We start from the raw sequence: 14,962 nt of genomic DNA, 5'->3' as shown, positions 1-14,962 counted from the left end.
ATCAATTATGGTGCAGAACATTGACAGTAAGGAAAGCTTTAGTTATGCTGATATGCAAACTAGTGGTTAAGATGTCAGGCTAAGCAATTGAGAAGCCACCCCACCCCTCCCTCCTAGAAAGAGGTCTGGTAGTTTGTTTTGTCTTATTTTCTGTTATCCGAATTATTTCAGGGTTGTAATTCAGGATCTATCTTGTTTTTTTCCCTTTTGTTGTTTATGGTCAAACCTTTTCTATCTTTTATTTCAACTAAATAGAGTGTCCCTTTTTTCTTTGTGTTTAAATATATGTTATTTGTTTGTTTTCTTTACATAGTACATTTTATGTTGGCTTTAGTGATATGAAATGCTGGCAGAATTTTTTGCTAGATCTTAAAATCCAATTTGAGCATGAACTTTGAATCAGAGGGCTAAAGTTAGAAAAAGTATGTGAGAAATAGGTAGCATGTTAAGACATTTGGTGACCATGTTGAAACCTTCTTTCAAAATTAAGACAATTATTTTGAAAATCACCAGAATAACTTGGTCATCAATTGTAAGACATGTCTCAATTAGGTCAAATAGTGGTTGCGTGAACAGAATGAAAATAAGCTCCACAAAATCATAAATGAGGAATATGCAACAAAAGTGGAGTTGTATGCTAGAAAAGCGCAGAAGAAGTAGTGACGCACAGACTCGACCAAAGTTAATGTTGTAAAAGATGTCGCCTATGATCTTCATCTCCAACTTTCAAATTGCATGTTATGTACTTGCATTTTCAAAGTTTGATATAATGAAGGCATTTCATTCTGTTATTCAAATATTGTGTCATCCTTTGTTTACCCCATTTGAGCCTTAGTTTTATTTTCTTTCATACACCTCTTTTGGAATCAATATAGAGTCAACAAAGCTCAAAAAAAAGGTGTCGAGCAAAACAGTAAAGTCAGAAAAGTTTCAAAAGAAAGAAGAGAAAAATGTGTCCAATAAAAGAAAAAGGAGAGCATCGAGAAAAATAAAGTAAAAAAAGTCTCAAAGAGAAAAAGAGTCAAAAAAGAAAAAAAATAGAATCAAGTAAAAGAACAAGCTACCGGAACTACGCATGACCTGATTCTCCTCTCTCGGAGGTGAGAAACATAAGCTGCCCCACTCAGGGCTCGGTCTAACCAAATAATAAATTTAGAATTATCCAGTCAAAAGAAACTAGGGCATGGGTTAATCCTCATCGTTTGAGTCGATTCCAAAAGTTGTAATTCCCACCCCACTTCAAGTGTCGATTGGGCCTTATGCCATCCTTTCTTTCTAACTCTATCCAAAAGCCAAGTTACAACCAAAGAAAGACCTTCAGATCAACCTTTGAGGATGTTAAGGTTAAGCATGCAAGGGATATGATGATGCATTTGGGAACTACTTGTCTTCCTCAACATAAGGAATCAAGAGAGAAATAAAAATGAGAGAGTCTTATTGGTGAAAACCCTCGCGGGCACTGTAAGGTAATGGTAAGTTGAAAAAAATAAAACTGAGAGAGTCTTATTGGAGAAAACCCTTACGGGCACCATAAGGTGATGGTGAGCCGAGAGAAAAATGAGAAAGGCTTATTGGTGAAAACCTTTTAAGGTGCCACTAGCCGAATGAGGTCATAAATGCAATTGACCTAAGGAAATAACTTAGTTTTAAAGTCGTTAACTCAACAACAATTGGTAGAAAGTTTGGATGAAAAGATCAAGCTACTTAATCCAAAATGCATGGCATAATCATTAGAATTGACTGTCATTTATAGATAAATTTTTCTTTTCTTTGTTTCAAATAGGGACATTCATTGCCTTTTCTTTCCTCTATTTTTATTTTTATTTTTATTTTCTTGAGTCAGTTATCCAAATAAAAATCATTGTCATTTTTCTCTTGTCTTTGCGTCAAGTCCATGTCAAAACAAGCGAGAAAAGATTTCAAAATTGGCTACCAGCTTCTTCAATTGCACAAAGCAAGACAAAAGGTCAACACATGAAAGAGACATGATTGTGAGCTGAAGTAAGGCATACAAAAAGTTTTATCAGCAGACAAGTCTGGGAACTCATGGAAATACTAAGGTTCAAAGGGTTTATCTGAGGAGCATGGCAAAATAGAGATACTATGTTTATTTCAGAGTCACCCTTAATAAATCAGAGTTTGGTCAATGATGCAGCAAGCCAATGACATATGCTAATGGTTGGAAGCAAGGTTAAATGTGATCGGGGCAAGAGCGATTGCCTCGAAAGCCAAAGTCACAAACCAGCCACCATGTTTTAAACTCAGAAGTTTTCTTTGTATGAAACAGGAACAAGTTACTTTTAAATCAAGGATTTCTAATCCCAAACAACAAAGGCTATAATTTCTCACTTCTACAAAGGCAAGAGGTTATGTTGCTGCACAGGTTGATAATCCAGTCATGGTAAAATTCATCAGCCTATATCCCTCAGAGGCACACTTTCTTGTCCAGGGATTTCAGTCTTCATCTTTCAGGTGGTACACTTCTTAAATTGAGCCTTGACTCTTAGAAGACATACCTTCTGGTCGAGTTATTCTCTTTGACCCCTAGAAGACGTACCTTTTAGTCGATTCATCCCCTTTTATTCCTGTAAGGCATACCTTTTAGTCGAGTCATTTTCCTTTGATCCCTAGAAGACGTACCTTTTAGTCGAGTTATCTCCTTTGATTCCTATAAGACGTACCTTTTAGACGAGTCATTTCCCTTTGAACCCTAGAACATGTACCTTTTAGTCGAGTCATCCCCTTTGATTCCTATAAGACGTACCTTTTAGTCGAGTCATCCCCCATGATTTCTATAAGACGTACCTTTTAGTCGACTCATTTCTCTTTGACCCCTAGAAGACGTACATTTTAGTCGATTCATCCCCTTTGATTCCTATAAGACGTACCTTTTAGTCGAGTTATTTTCCTTTGATTCCTATAAGACGTACCTTTTAGTCAAGTCATTTTCCTTTGACCCCTAGAAGACGTACCTTTTAGTTGAGTTATCCCTTTTGATTCCTATAAGATGTACCTTTTAGTTGAGTCATTTCCCTTTGATTCCTATAAGACGTACCTTTTAGTCGAGTCATTTCCATTTGACCCCTAGAAGACGTACCTTTTAGTCGATTCATCCCCTTTGATTCCGATAAGATGTACCTTTTAGTCGAGTCATTTCCCTTTGATTTCTATAAGACATACCTTTTAGTCGAGTCATTTCCCTTTGACCCCTAAAAGATGTACCTTTTAGTCGAGTCATCCCCTTTGATTCCTATAAGACGTACCTTTTAGTCGAGTCATTTTCCTTTGATTCCTATAAGACGTACCTTTTAGTCAAGTCATTTCCCTTTGACCCCTAGAAGACATACCTTTTAGTCGAGTCATCCCCTTTGATTCCTATAAGACGAACCTTTTATTCAAGTCATTTCCCTTTGATTCCTATAAGACATACCTTTTAGTTGAGTCATTTCCCTTTGACCCCTAGAAGAAGTACCTTTTAGTCGAGTCATCCCCTTTGATTCCTATAAGACGTATCTTTTAGTCGAGTCATCCCCCATGATTCCTATAAGACGTACCTTTTAGTCGAGTTATTTCCCTTGATTCCTACAAGACGTACCTTTTAGTCGAGTCATTTCCCTTTGACCCCTAGAAGACGTACCTTTTAGTCGAGGCATTTCCCTTGACCCTTAGAAGACTTACCTTTTAGTTGAGTCATTCCTTGACCCCTAAAGACATACCTTTTAGTTGAGTCATTTATCTTGACCCCTAGAAGACGTACCTTTTCTTGACCCTTAGAAGACGTACCTTTTAGTCGAGTCATACCCTTTGGTTCCTATAAGATGTACCTTTTAGTCGAGTCATTCCCCCTGATTCCTAAAAGACGTACCTTTTAGTCGAGTCATTTCCTTTGATTCCTATAAGACATACCTTTTAGTCGATTCATCTCCCCTGATTCCTAAAAGACGTACCTTTTAGTGAAGTCATCCCCCTTGATTCCTATAAGACGTACCTTTTAGTCGAGTCATTCCCTTTGATTCCTATAAGACGTACCTTTTAGTCGAGTCATCTCTCTTAATTCCTATAAGACGTACCTTTTAGTCGAATCATTCTCTTTGATTCCTAGAAGATGTACCTTTTAGTCGAGTCATACCCTTTAATTCCTATAAGATGTACCTTTTAGTCGAGTCATGCCCATTGATTCCTATAAGGTGTGCCTTATAGTCGAGTCATTTTCCTTGATTCCTATAATGATGTGGCTTTCACAAAAGTCCTTTGATGATAAACTGGGGCAACATTTAGTTCTTGTGTTTGGAACTTCACTTTTCTGGCAAATGAAATCTCTTTATAATAATATTTGTTTGGGATAGTTTTCTTTCTAGTTTTGATGTGATTTCAGGAGCCCGCCTAAAGAATAGGGTGAATAAATGAAAAGTCAAGCAACAAGGTGAAGAAATTGAAAGTCAACAGATTGAAAATAGCAAGTCAGGAGCCCGCCTGGAGAACAGGGTAAGGAGATTGAAAGCCAAGCAACAAGTTGAAGAAATTGAAAGTCAGGAGTACGCCTGAAGAATAGGTCGATGAAACTCAAGTCAAAAGTCCAAAAAAAGCTGCATAGATAGGATTTTGTAATTTCATTTAAGTTTTTAACTTGTAATTTTCATTTTGATGTAATGACAAGATCGCGGATCGAAACCTCGATGGAACGTCACTCGACTCTCCAACTCGGTATAGTCTACTTCTCTTCCAACCCTTTGAGATACCTGTGACTTAATTCCCTCATCACTTGGGTAGGTAGGATGTCTAAAGTCAAGACTTGGTTTCCCTCCTACCTTTTGTTTCATTCTTTTTGAATAATAATCGGGACAAAATTGTCTCGATGTGTACTTCTTTGTCTGAAAACATTTCATGTTTACATTCAAAGGGGGCATGCTGTAGACACCTAATTTTGTCCCTCCTAAGTCTAATTTTATTCATTTTAGATCACCTTACCATGTACTCTCAACCATATAATCATACCCCACAAAAATACAAAAATAACAAACTCCCTAACAAATTAAATCCCTAATATTCCCTTATCCCAACAAACCTTATCCTAACCAACTCCCTATTCACCACCCCATACCCCGTACCCTACCCCACTACCCCACACTACCTAATAGTTACACGTCACACAAAGGGAAACATTGATCACACACTCCTCAAGGCCTCTGACTCTCACAGATAATACATATAAACAAAAGAGGAGATCCACGGGAAAGGGGAGAAAAAGAAGAACACAATTCACATAAAGCACCCCACTTTTCCCTTTTGGTTTCTTCTGGATGGAATACATATACAGAGAGAGACTCCATTCTCCCTTTTGATCGTCAAAAGCATTACAACAACCATTGACGATCTTTCATTTTTCTTCTTTGCGAATACATATTCACCCACAGCTAATTCACAGACAGAATTGAAACACTCACGCGTCGATCAAAAAATACCCACACCCAATAGGAGAAATGGGTAAAAATCAGTAGCGGTTCGGTTAGGGTTTGAGTTTTCCGGCGAACTCTTCACTGGAATAGGTTATCTCAGGTACGGTTACTACAGAAAACCCCCAAAACCCCATCATCACTGTTTTTTTCGTTGAGATTCTCATCGAGAAATGTCATCTATTAACCTCGTAGTTCGTCGAAGCTCCAGTGGAGTAAGTCTCGCCGACAATCTATAAAAACCGGTGACAGATCGCAAAGCAAGCGCGGGTTTCACCTCTCTCATGCAACTTCTGATTTTGTTGTTGAGGTCGGGGCATCTAGAAGTCGGACTCGATTTTTTCATGGGTTGTCGATAAGATTTGGACTCGTTTTGTCATCGTTTGTTGATTTTGAGTCGAGGTTCAAATTGAGGTTTTCGGGTGCGAATTTTCTTTAATCGAACAACATTGAGTCTGAAAGCTTCAAATTGAGGTTCAATTCTACTCTTTCATTCTTTTTATTTGGTTGTTGATAATATTCTGTTCATCGAATTGAATGTCGTATGTTGGTGGATCTATGATGATGTGAATTATTGTTTGTTTTGATTTGGAGTTTGATTTCCTAGATTATGGATTGATTATGAGTTGTGTGATGAAATGATATCTCATTCGGAAAGTAAAATCAGTATTTGGGGTTCGAAAATCGAAAATTGATAAAAAAAAACAAGTGTTAATTTATTTGTGATTCATTGATGTTGATGAACTTGGTAGTATCATGATAAGACCGTCAAAGGCGTAAGCACATAGTAGGCTTGGGTAGGCAAATTTAGAACTCGTGGATTGTTGAATGTTGAAAATGTGTGTTGAATGACTTGATTTTATAGTTTATCGTATTTAATTCAAATGTATTCATTTAGCCGGGGAATGCCCCGAGACACATTGTATTTATTCACCGGGGAATGCCCCGACGTACTATGTTGGCAGAAGACGTTCGTGATGAAGGCCCGAAGCATCGGGTAAAGAACGGGAGCGTAGTTAGGATTAGTGTAGGTTAGATAGGATTTATTTTTGCATTTTTATTTATTTTTGATTGTATAACTGGACTGAACACTATATTTTGGATTTATTTTGTTTCGTGTGTTTGGATGCTTGATTATGTGTTTTATGTGGTTTATACGTTCTTAGTGTCAAAATTAGCCGATACGCTTCACCAAGCGACTGTGGTCAAACCACGGGACCGAGGGGTGCCTAACACCTTCCCCTCAGTCAACAGAATTCCTTAGTCGGAATCTCTGCTCGCGGATCAGTTTTAGAGTCAAAATCATTTTGAAAATGATTTTCTAAAGGTGACTTGGCACACCTAATTATGTCAAATGGTGACTCTGAGTTTTTAAATGTAAAAATAATCCTTTTTCAGAACAAATTTTCAACCTTTTGTCACTTTAATAATACGAACCCTTTCGAACCTTAAAACGAATCTATTTGGAGTTAAAAAAGGGGTATGACACTTGAAATGAGGAACCAAATAATCATATAACATAGTTTCAATACCATCTAATTAGTTCAACTCTCCATATAAATATCAACAACAACTTATGCAGTACATTCCCAAAAAGTGGGGTTTGAGGAGGGTAAAGCATACACAGTCCGTACCACTACCTCAGACAGGAGATAGAGAGGTTTTTTCTGAAAGAATCCCAGCTCAAGACAAAAACATCTAGAGAAGAACCGAACATAAGAACAAGAAATAATAGGTAGCGACAAACAACATATAATAGCTAAAATAAGTCTACCACAATGTTGTAGTACACTTGACCTACCTCACATATGAATATCACTTATTTATATGTGATATTTCCTTTTCGAGTTTAACTTGTATACATTGACATGCAATCGCGTAGAGGATTTTTAGCTGCCTTCCATTGCTAAAGAAACAAACTATAAAGTTTATACACTTGCACAAAGTTTGGGCTCTAATCATTTGTACAGACAAGTCTAGATGCCGGTTTTTCACCCCAACGTCCAGAAGGATCAACAGTATTCCCACTTACATTTCAGCATGAAACGAGCCTTCCTGAGTCAAGATGCCTAATTTTGATGCATCACATTTCATGTACATTTTAAATGTCGGAGATGCCCGAGGGAAACTCATTAACTTCTTTGTGATCTTCAAGTATTAGCTTTGATCAACGCTTTCTACATCTTCAATAAGGATGGTACTCTGCAGGAGTGAAGGTGCAGATGCGAGTACAAACCTCACAAAGAGCATTTCGATTCTTGAACCATGGAAGTTTTTTACTGTCAATCTTTCAAGATTGAATACTCCGAGTGTCCTGTAGAATGGTCCTTCAAAATGATTTATGACATTCACTTCGACTCCAACATCCTTCTTCTTCGAGCTCAACACCAAATGAAGGTCATTCAAATTCGGAGAAAGAATAAACATTCTTAGAAGAGAAAAGATTTGATCTTCATCATCAAAATCGAACTCAAATAAAGTCATAACCTTCAAGTTGTTTAGGTATGCCGGGAGCCTCTCCGCTTCAGTAGCAAAAGACTTGAGGTAGTAATTGTCCATAGTAAAATTGAGAATTTCAGTCCAGCAGTTGAGTAGATAGGTCAAGTTCACCGGTTTCTCTTGATTCTTTTTTGATGATACAAGTCTAACTGTTTTCAGCTTCCGACAGTCCATGAAATGACCCAAGTCAAGTGTTTTGGTTCTCCTGGTAAGGAAATATACTTGGGAAAGTCTTGGAGCATATATTTTCGCGTTAGGAAAACCCCTACACGCGTTAACTTGCAGAATAACAAGGTAGGGCATCCACAAGAAAGAAGCTGCAATGTCATCTAATAACAAGACGACTTTAAGTAGTGAAAGACTTTTGAGCTTGTGGAAACCCCTAAAGCTGCACGGCGGCTTGAAAATGCAATTGGCCAAGCACAAGCTTTCTATTTCTACATCGTACATGTAGGAAGGTAATATATATGGAGCAGCATCTTGTAGATTCAGAAGGTTGAGATTCATGATACCATTTCTTGATAGTAAAAGCATCCATTGATCGATAACTGAGTGCTTAGAAGGAGGTATTGATGAAATCTCTAGGACAAATGTCTTAATAGCTCCATGGTGCTGCAACAGAATTGTATCAATCACGTCTATCAAAAGCTTTCTCTGGCAAACTTGAGCAGAAAATACAAGTTTGGGGATTGAAGCCCAAACATATCTCCACGGTCTAGACAAAATACTCATTCTTGCAGCTTCCTCCATAGACGACAAGCGCTCTTGAATGTGATGTTTGACACTAATGGGAAGAGCGGTAAGTCCATCGAGTTGGTCCTCTTCAACGTAAGGTCTCTTACTATCGCGACTTATCATTGCCATTTTGAGTCCTGAATATTTGGAAAGAAAAAGAAGAAAGTCAGAATATAATTAAGACTATAAACATCTTCAACATGCTTCATCTATATGACTCATGTACAACAACGTACAACAACATACACGGTGTAATTCCCACAAGTGGAGCACAGACGTTACCCTTATAAAGGAGAATACAACCATAAATACGACATATAGCAACTAATTAAGTCTAGAAAATAATAGGAAAAGCTTTAAATAACCATATCAATTTACAACACAACAACATACTCAATTTATAATTCCCACAAGTGGAGCGTATACCTTATCCTTGCCTCGTGGAGATAAAGAGGTTGTTTCGAAAAGATGCATAAGAAAGAAAGTTTAAAAAGGAGAATACAGCCGTAAATAAGACATATAGCAACTAATAGGAAAAGCTTAACATAACCAATTATCTATTTACAACAACATACACAATGTATTTTTACAAGTGGAACGCAAACCTTAACCCTACCTCGTAGAAATAAAAAGGTTGTTTTGGAAAGACCACCAAAGAAGTAGCACATAACAAAAAAGATTAAAAAGGAGAATACAGCTGTAGATAAGACATATAGTAACTAAGTCTAGCAAATAATAAGGAAAGCATAATACAACCAATTATCAATTTATCACAATAAATATTCAGTTATGTAGTCTATTCTAACAAGCTAAGTTGCTCAAACTCTTCAAAAATGTTGCCGCACCCCTGTTGGATCCTCTCAAAATGCACTTCTTGTGAAGGATTGACATGCACACGACGACATTTTTGAAAAGTTCGAGAAACATTGCTACCAAGTACCTACCAAGCTATCATGCCATGGAGATTGGAGATGTTACACAAATTAAAGCATCCAAAAGCTGAAACAGCTATTTTGGCTACTAACTAAGTTGCGTGGACTCTTTACTTTGGATGCCGCATTCATGTCGGATTCTCCGAAGATACATTATTTATGAAAAATCCAACACGTACCTCTTAAACATTTTTGAAGAGTCCAAGAAACATAAGACACAAAACAGTATTTACAGCTAGAGGTGTTCATGGGTCGGTTATGGTCAAAACCATAACCAAACCAACTTAATCGGTTTCTAAATTTTTAAAACAAAACCAAACCAAACAAAATAATAATTGTTGGTTTGATTCAGTTTATAACTTTAGCTAATGGTAAAAGTTGAAATTTCAAAAAAAAAAAATCCAACCCAATATGAGATGTCAATCGAGTATTATGCCACAATCTTGAAACTGAGATGTCAACCCAGATTTATAGTTAGGCAAAGCCATGATTAACACTATATGAATGCTTTTAAAATTATATTTAGAAACTAAATATAAGAGAACGGCATGATAAACTCTCCGAAAGGTGAACACATAAATTTCTTGCTCAATAGAGACCAAAAAGAAAGTTCATAACTAGTGATTATCTATAAGTCTAATAAATTCAGCTATAAATTCCCATAGAAATCAAGATATTATTTTCACAATTAGTATCATTTGTCATTCAAAGTGCAAAAATCATTTAGAATCTCATAAGTTACTGTCAACTGATGGACTAGATGGAGACATATAATTGAAAGTGCAACGACTAAAGTTAAATTCATGATTAAAATTTAAAATATAACAAATATTTATAATTTATTTGTGAATATTTTTTTATATTTTTTATCGGCTCAATTTGTTTTTTTTGAAGTAAAACCAAAATCAAAATCAAAATCAAACCATATAACTATCAATTTTTAAAATTTAAAACCTACCTAACCAAATGTAAGTTTTTTTAATCGATTTAATTTGATTCACGGTTCGATTTAGTTACTCGTGAACACCCCTAATTTTACAGCTTTGACAGATTAAATAAAAATTACATTTTTTTGGTGAATCCAGTTTCACAGGCTAGGCTGAGCCAGGTGGGGCAAGGGGTCTTACACTTTTTATATCTAGTTAAAATTATTTTTTTTATGTCTATAGAGCAATGTTGAATTCCCTTTATGTTTTTCTTTTTTTTAAAAATCCCATTAGTGAAAATAACCACTGGGAGGCTAATAATAAACATATATAAAATAACTTTGTAGAACAATCTTTGAATTCCATTTAGTTTTGATGGATGATGTTACCTGATATATGTGAATTTAATCAAAATGTATGAAAGCTGACACAAAAAGTACGATTATCAATAAAAATGATGGGAAAACCTATGATTTGATGAATGCACGGCGGAAGGCAATGTGTGTATACACACTATACACTTATGAATGCTTGTTTAGGGGTTTAACTGCGATTCAATGGGAATTATATAGTTTGGGTCATTGACAGTTTTGCCCCTCGAGTTAAACAAGTTTTTTTTCCAGAGTATGGACAGTTTAGTGCATAAAAATTTTTGTTATGTATAAATCCGTAAAAGGGTTAGACAAGGGGTTGTTTCTACAGATTAAACTCATAACCTCCTTTAACACCCCGTACTTTTGGGCTAGAACATAAACCGTCGTTCTTACGCGTAGATGCTCCAACGGCCATGAATCCAATGTAAATATAGTGTGTTAATCAATTATGTAGTGTGTGAATCTAGTTGAGCATGAATTGAGATCATAGAGGTCCCTTAGCTCAAGGATGAGTTGAATGCTTTCCTATCGATCAAGTTTTAGTGAGCATCAAAACTTGGGTCAACTTCCATTGACCATAAATACTTTTATATAAAAAAACTAGAGGTCCTACTATAAATTAAATGAAAGGTCTTTGAAATAGCTTTTCAACGATATCAATTTTGCCAAAATCCGATAACCGGGCGAATAGCTATGGCTTTGCAAAGTGGAGTGTGTCGCCTAACAAATCGCCTAAGGCTACTGGAATGAGTATGCTATAAGTTGTGCGACGCACAACCTAGCTTATATCATAAGGTGTGCGACACATACCCTAATTTAGGCGATAAGTTGTGCGCCGCATACCTTATGGCCCAACGACGTAAATTCATCATTTTAAGGGTATATTGGGTATTTTCCACCCCTTTTAACATCTTAAACACGGGATTAAGCTTCTAATTGACCAAAATATGGTTATTATCTCCAATTCCCTCAAGAACTAACCATTAGGGTCTCAACTAAAGTATCAAGATCCCTCAAGATTCAACCGTGGATTTTAGAAACTGATTGAAGATTTGGAATCCCCAAACCATAGGCTTCAAGAATCACACATCAATTTCCTACTTTGAGGTACGTGAGATTTATCCTAAAAACTACAAGGGATTGTAAACACTAGAATATGATTTAAAGTTATTCAAGCATGAATTTGGAAAAGGGTTTTGAAATACATGATTTTATTATGCATTATGAATGTTTAATTGTATTGTTGATTTGGTTTTTTAGGCTTTTCCCCCCTTAAAATTGATTTATATATATATATATATATATGTATGAAGATTTAGATTGAAGATTGTTTGAGAGCACAACTTATGAAATCCCTCTCTTGTGATAACTTTAAGTTTATGATCTTAATGTGAAGGATTTGAAATGCATGATTTATGGCTTGAAAATAGTTTACTCAAATACCATATAGTCCATGGAATTAAAAAATTGTAAGGTATACCACCTAGCACAGAAGTAAAACAAAGAGTGTCATAGAGTTCAGATGATTTTTCAGAGTTCTTTCAAAATGCCCATCTGATCTCTTACTACATGATATATTATGAACTGTTTTAAATTGTTCTCATATATGTTGAATATAAATTATTATTTTAGATTTTCTCTACGTACCAGTACAATTGTATTGATCCCCTACCTCCCAGGTTTGGAGGCTCAATCTAGGGGTTCGGCTAAGCAGTAGAGTATTCAGAGAGAAGTGATTCGTGCAATGGTGAGCCTTCTTTGTTCCATAAGGCCTGTTTATTTTAGATTATTTTATTCCGTTTGTTTTGGTCTACTAGGGACCTTGTCCCATCTTTCAGAAAGATGTCATTTGGTCATGTAGTAGAGATTTCACAAACTGTTCCAGATGTTATTTAGTTGATTTCGGATTTCATTCCTTATTGTTAAACTAAACCTAGAGTTTTGACCATGTTTCCATATTAAGTTATATTTCCGCATATTCTTTTATTATATGAATGTTGTACATGATTACCAAATAGAGTAGGACATCTGGGCCTTCATGGTTTGGGATGTCCATCACATCCAAGCCCTAGTTCGAGTTATGACAAACTTGGTATCAGAGCACGGTTCATGGTCCCAAGGTGTCTGCGAAATTGCATTGGGTAGAGTCCTGTTTATAGGTGTGTAGCACGCCACACTTATAAGCAGGAGACTACTAGGCGTTTAGGAATATTTCCCCTCTTTATGATTTAGTTCTTGCTTTAGAGTCTAATCTATCCTCTAATCAATGATCTCTTGTATTTCAGAAAGACAGTCATGCCTCCACGTTGCACTAACGCTAATGCCCAGACTGATCAGGTCCGTTCCACTCATGGGATGAGGACCCAAAATAGAGCTCAGACTCCGGAGGTTGATGTTACTCTAGGAGTCCCACCTACTCAGACCAGCCCACCTAGAGCTCCTCGGACGGGGACTAACCGCACCCAACCTCGCGAGAGAGAGGTATCTAATGCAGAGTTCAGATGTAATCAGAAATATAGTGTCCAGTCCAATTACACAGCCCCGAATAATGAAAAATGCAAAAAATGTAAACCTATTCTATTCTAATATATCCCTAAACTACTCTTGAATTAAACTCCACCCGATGTTCGGGCCTTGACCGTGCGCTTTCTTCAAGTACATGATACTTCGGGGCATTCCCCGATGAATAACTACAACTCCTTCGGGGCATTCCCCGACAAATGAATGCAATTTTGATTTCATGAGATAAAATAGAAAAGAAAAATATTCAACCCATTCGACATTCCACGCATTCAATTAAGCAACAAAGAAAAGAAAAAAAACACTTATCCCTAAATTGGTGCCTACCCGAACCTAAGTTTTCCTATCCATTTCTACATGTCAAAATTCTTTCATGTTCACACCATATTCATGCTTATTCTAGATTAAACAAAAGACAACAAACCAAAATTAATCTACGTTCAACTTTTATCAATTTCTCCATTCCCGCCCCCCCCCCCCCCCCCCCCCCCCCAAATTCTCTTTTCAACCAAAATTAACACATGCTTCAGTTATCAACTCAATTTTCAACTCGGAATCCAATATCAACTACATAGACATAATGACAATTAAAGCATGATAATCATACGAATTTCACATGAATAACATCAAGCATTCACCAAATCATCCTATTTCAAACATGACCAATTCAACAAATTACGATAAAGAAGATAGAATGGGTTAAGGAATTGGACCTTCCGATAATTAATTTTGGTTGATAATAATGTTTAAGAAAGCCTGAACTTCAAAATTTTGAACAGAATCTCAACAGTGACAAACTCCAACTCCGATCAATATTCAAAAAGAACGACGGAACAGCCTCAAGACTGTCCCCGCGAAAATCTGAGAGAAGAAATAAAACCAATCTTAGAAATGTTGCTTGCTCAACAGTATTTCATTGAAACAGAACAATAGATGACCTAGAAAACATTCTTTCCGGCCAGATTCATCAAAAAATTCTGACTAACGGACTGATTTGACACATTTTCGACGAGGAACCAGTGTTTACCGATGGGTTTGAAAAAATTTGGGCCAATTTTGTCGTGTCTCCAGTGAATCGGGCGCTGGAACAGTAGCACAAACGAATTCTATGTTTTTATTTCAACTCCTGTAGCCCTTCTTCTCCATCTTTCCAACTGTATATGCATTTTGTAAGGTGCATGAGTTAATTTCAGTGACTGTGTGCATTTTCTGGTGGGGTACGTGCGAACTTCGGTCACGGGAGTGTGCATTTTTGGATCTTTGTAATTTTGTGGGTGTGTGATTTGTGTGTTTGTGAACCCAGAAAAAAAAAGAATGGTGTCTATGAGTGAATTCCACAAAAATGGAAGAGAGTCTGAGTGGTGTATTCATGTGTGAACCTCCCTTTTCTTTCTCTGTGTGTATATGTGCTGAGAGTGTGTGCAATTCTCATGGTGAGGGTCAGTCCGTGTATATATATATATATATTGTGTATTTCATTGTGGACAAGAAAAAGGGAGGGATCACATGGGGTAGGGTGAGGG

At 36.6% G+C, this 14,962-nt stretch overlaps 1 protein-coding gene across 1 annotated transcript; it reads right to left on the bottom strand.

Moving 5' to 3' along the window:
* Positions 1 to 7,610: 7,610 nt before the first annotated feature.
* On the bottom strand, positions 7,611 to 8,816 carry LOC107865585 (F-box/FBD/LRR-repeat protein At1g13570-like). The gene has a single exon (XM_047408105.1). It carries the CDS (start codon positions 8,814 to 8,816, stop codon positions 7,611 to 7,613), a length of 1,206 nt encoding a protein of 401 aa, XP_047264061.1.
* Between the last annotated feature and the right edge of the window lie 6,146 nt (positions 8,817 to 14,962).

The sequence above is a fragment of the Capsicum annuum genome, chromosome 3, assembly GCF_002878395.1.
Source record: "Capsicum annuum cultivar UCD-10X-F1 chromosome 3, UCD10Xv1.1, whole genome shotgun sequence".
NCBI classification, from domain to species: domain Eukaryota; kingdom Viridiplantae; phylum Streptophyta; class Magnoliopsida; order Solanales; family Solanaceae; genus Capsicum; species Capsicum annuum.
This window is presented reverse-complemented; position numbering and strand designations above follow the sequence as displayed.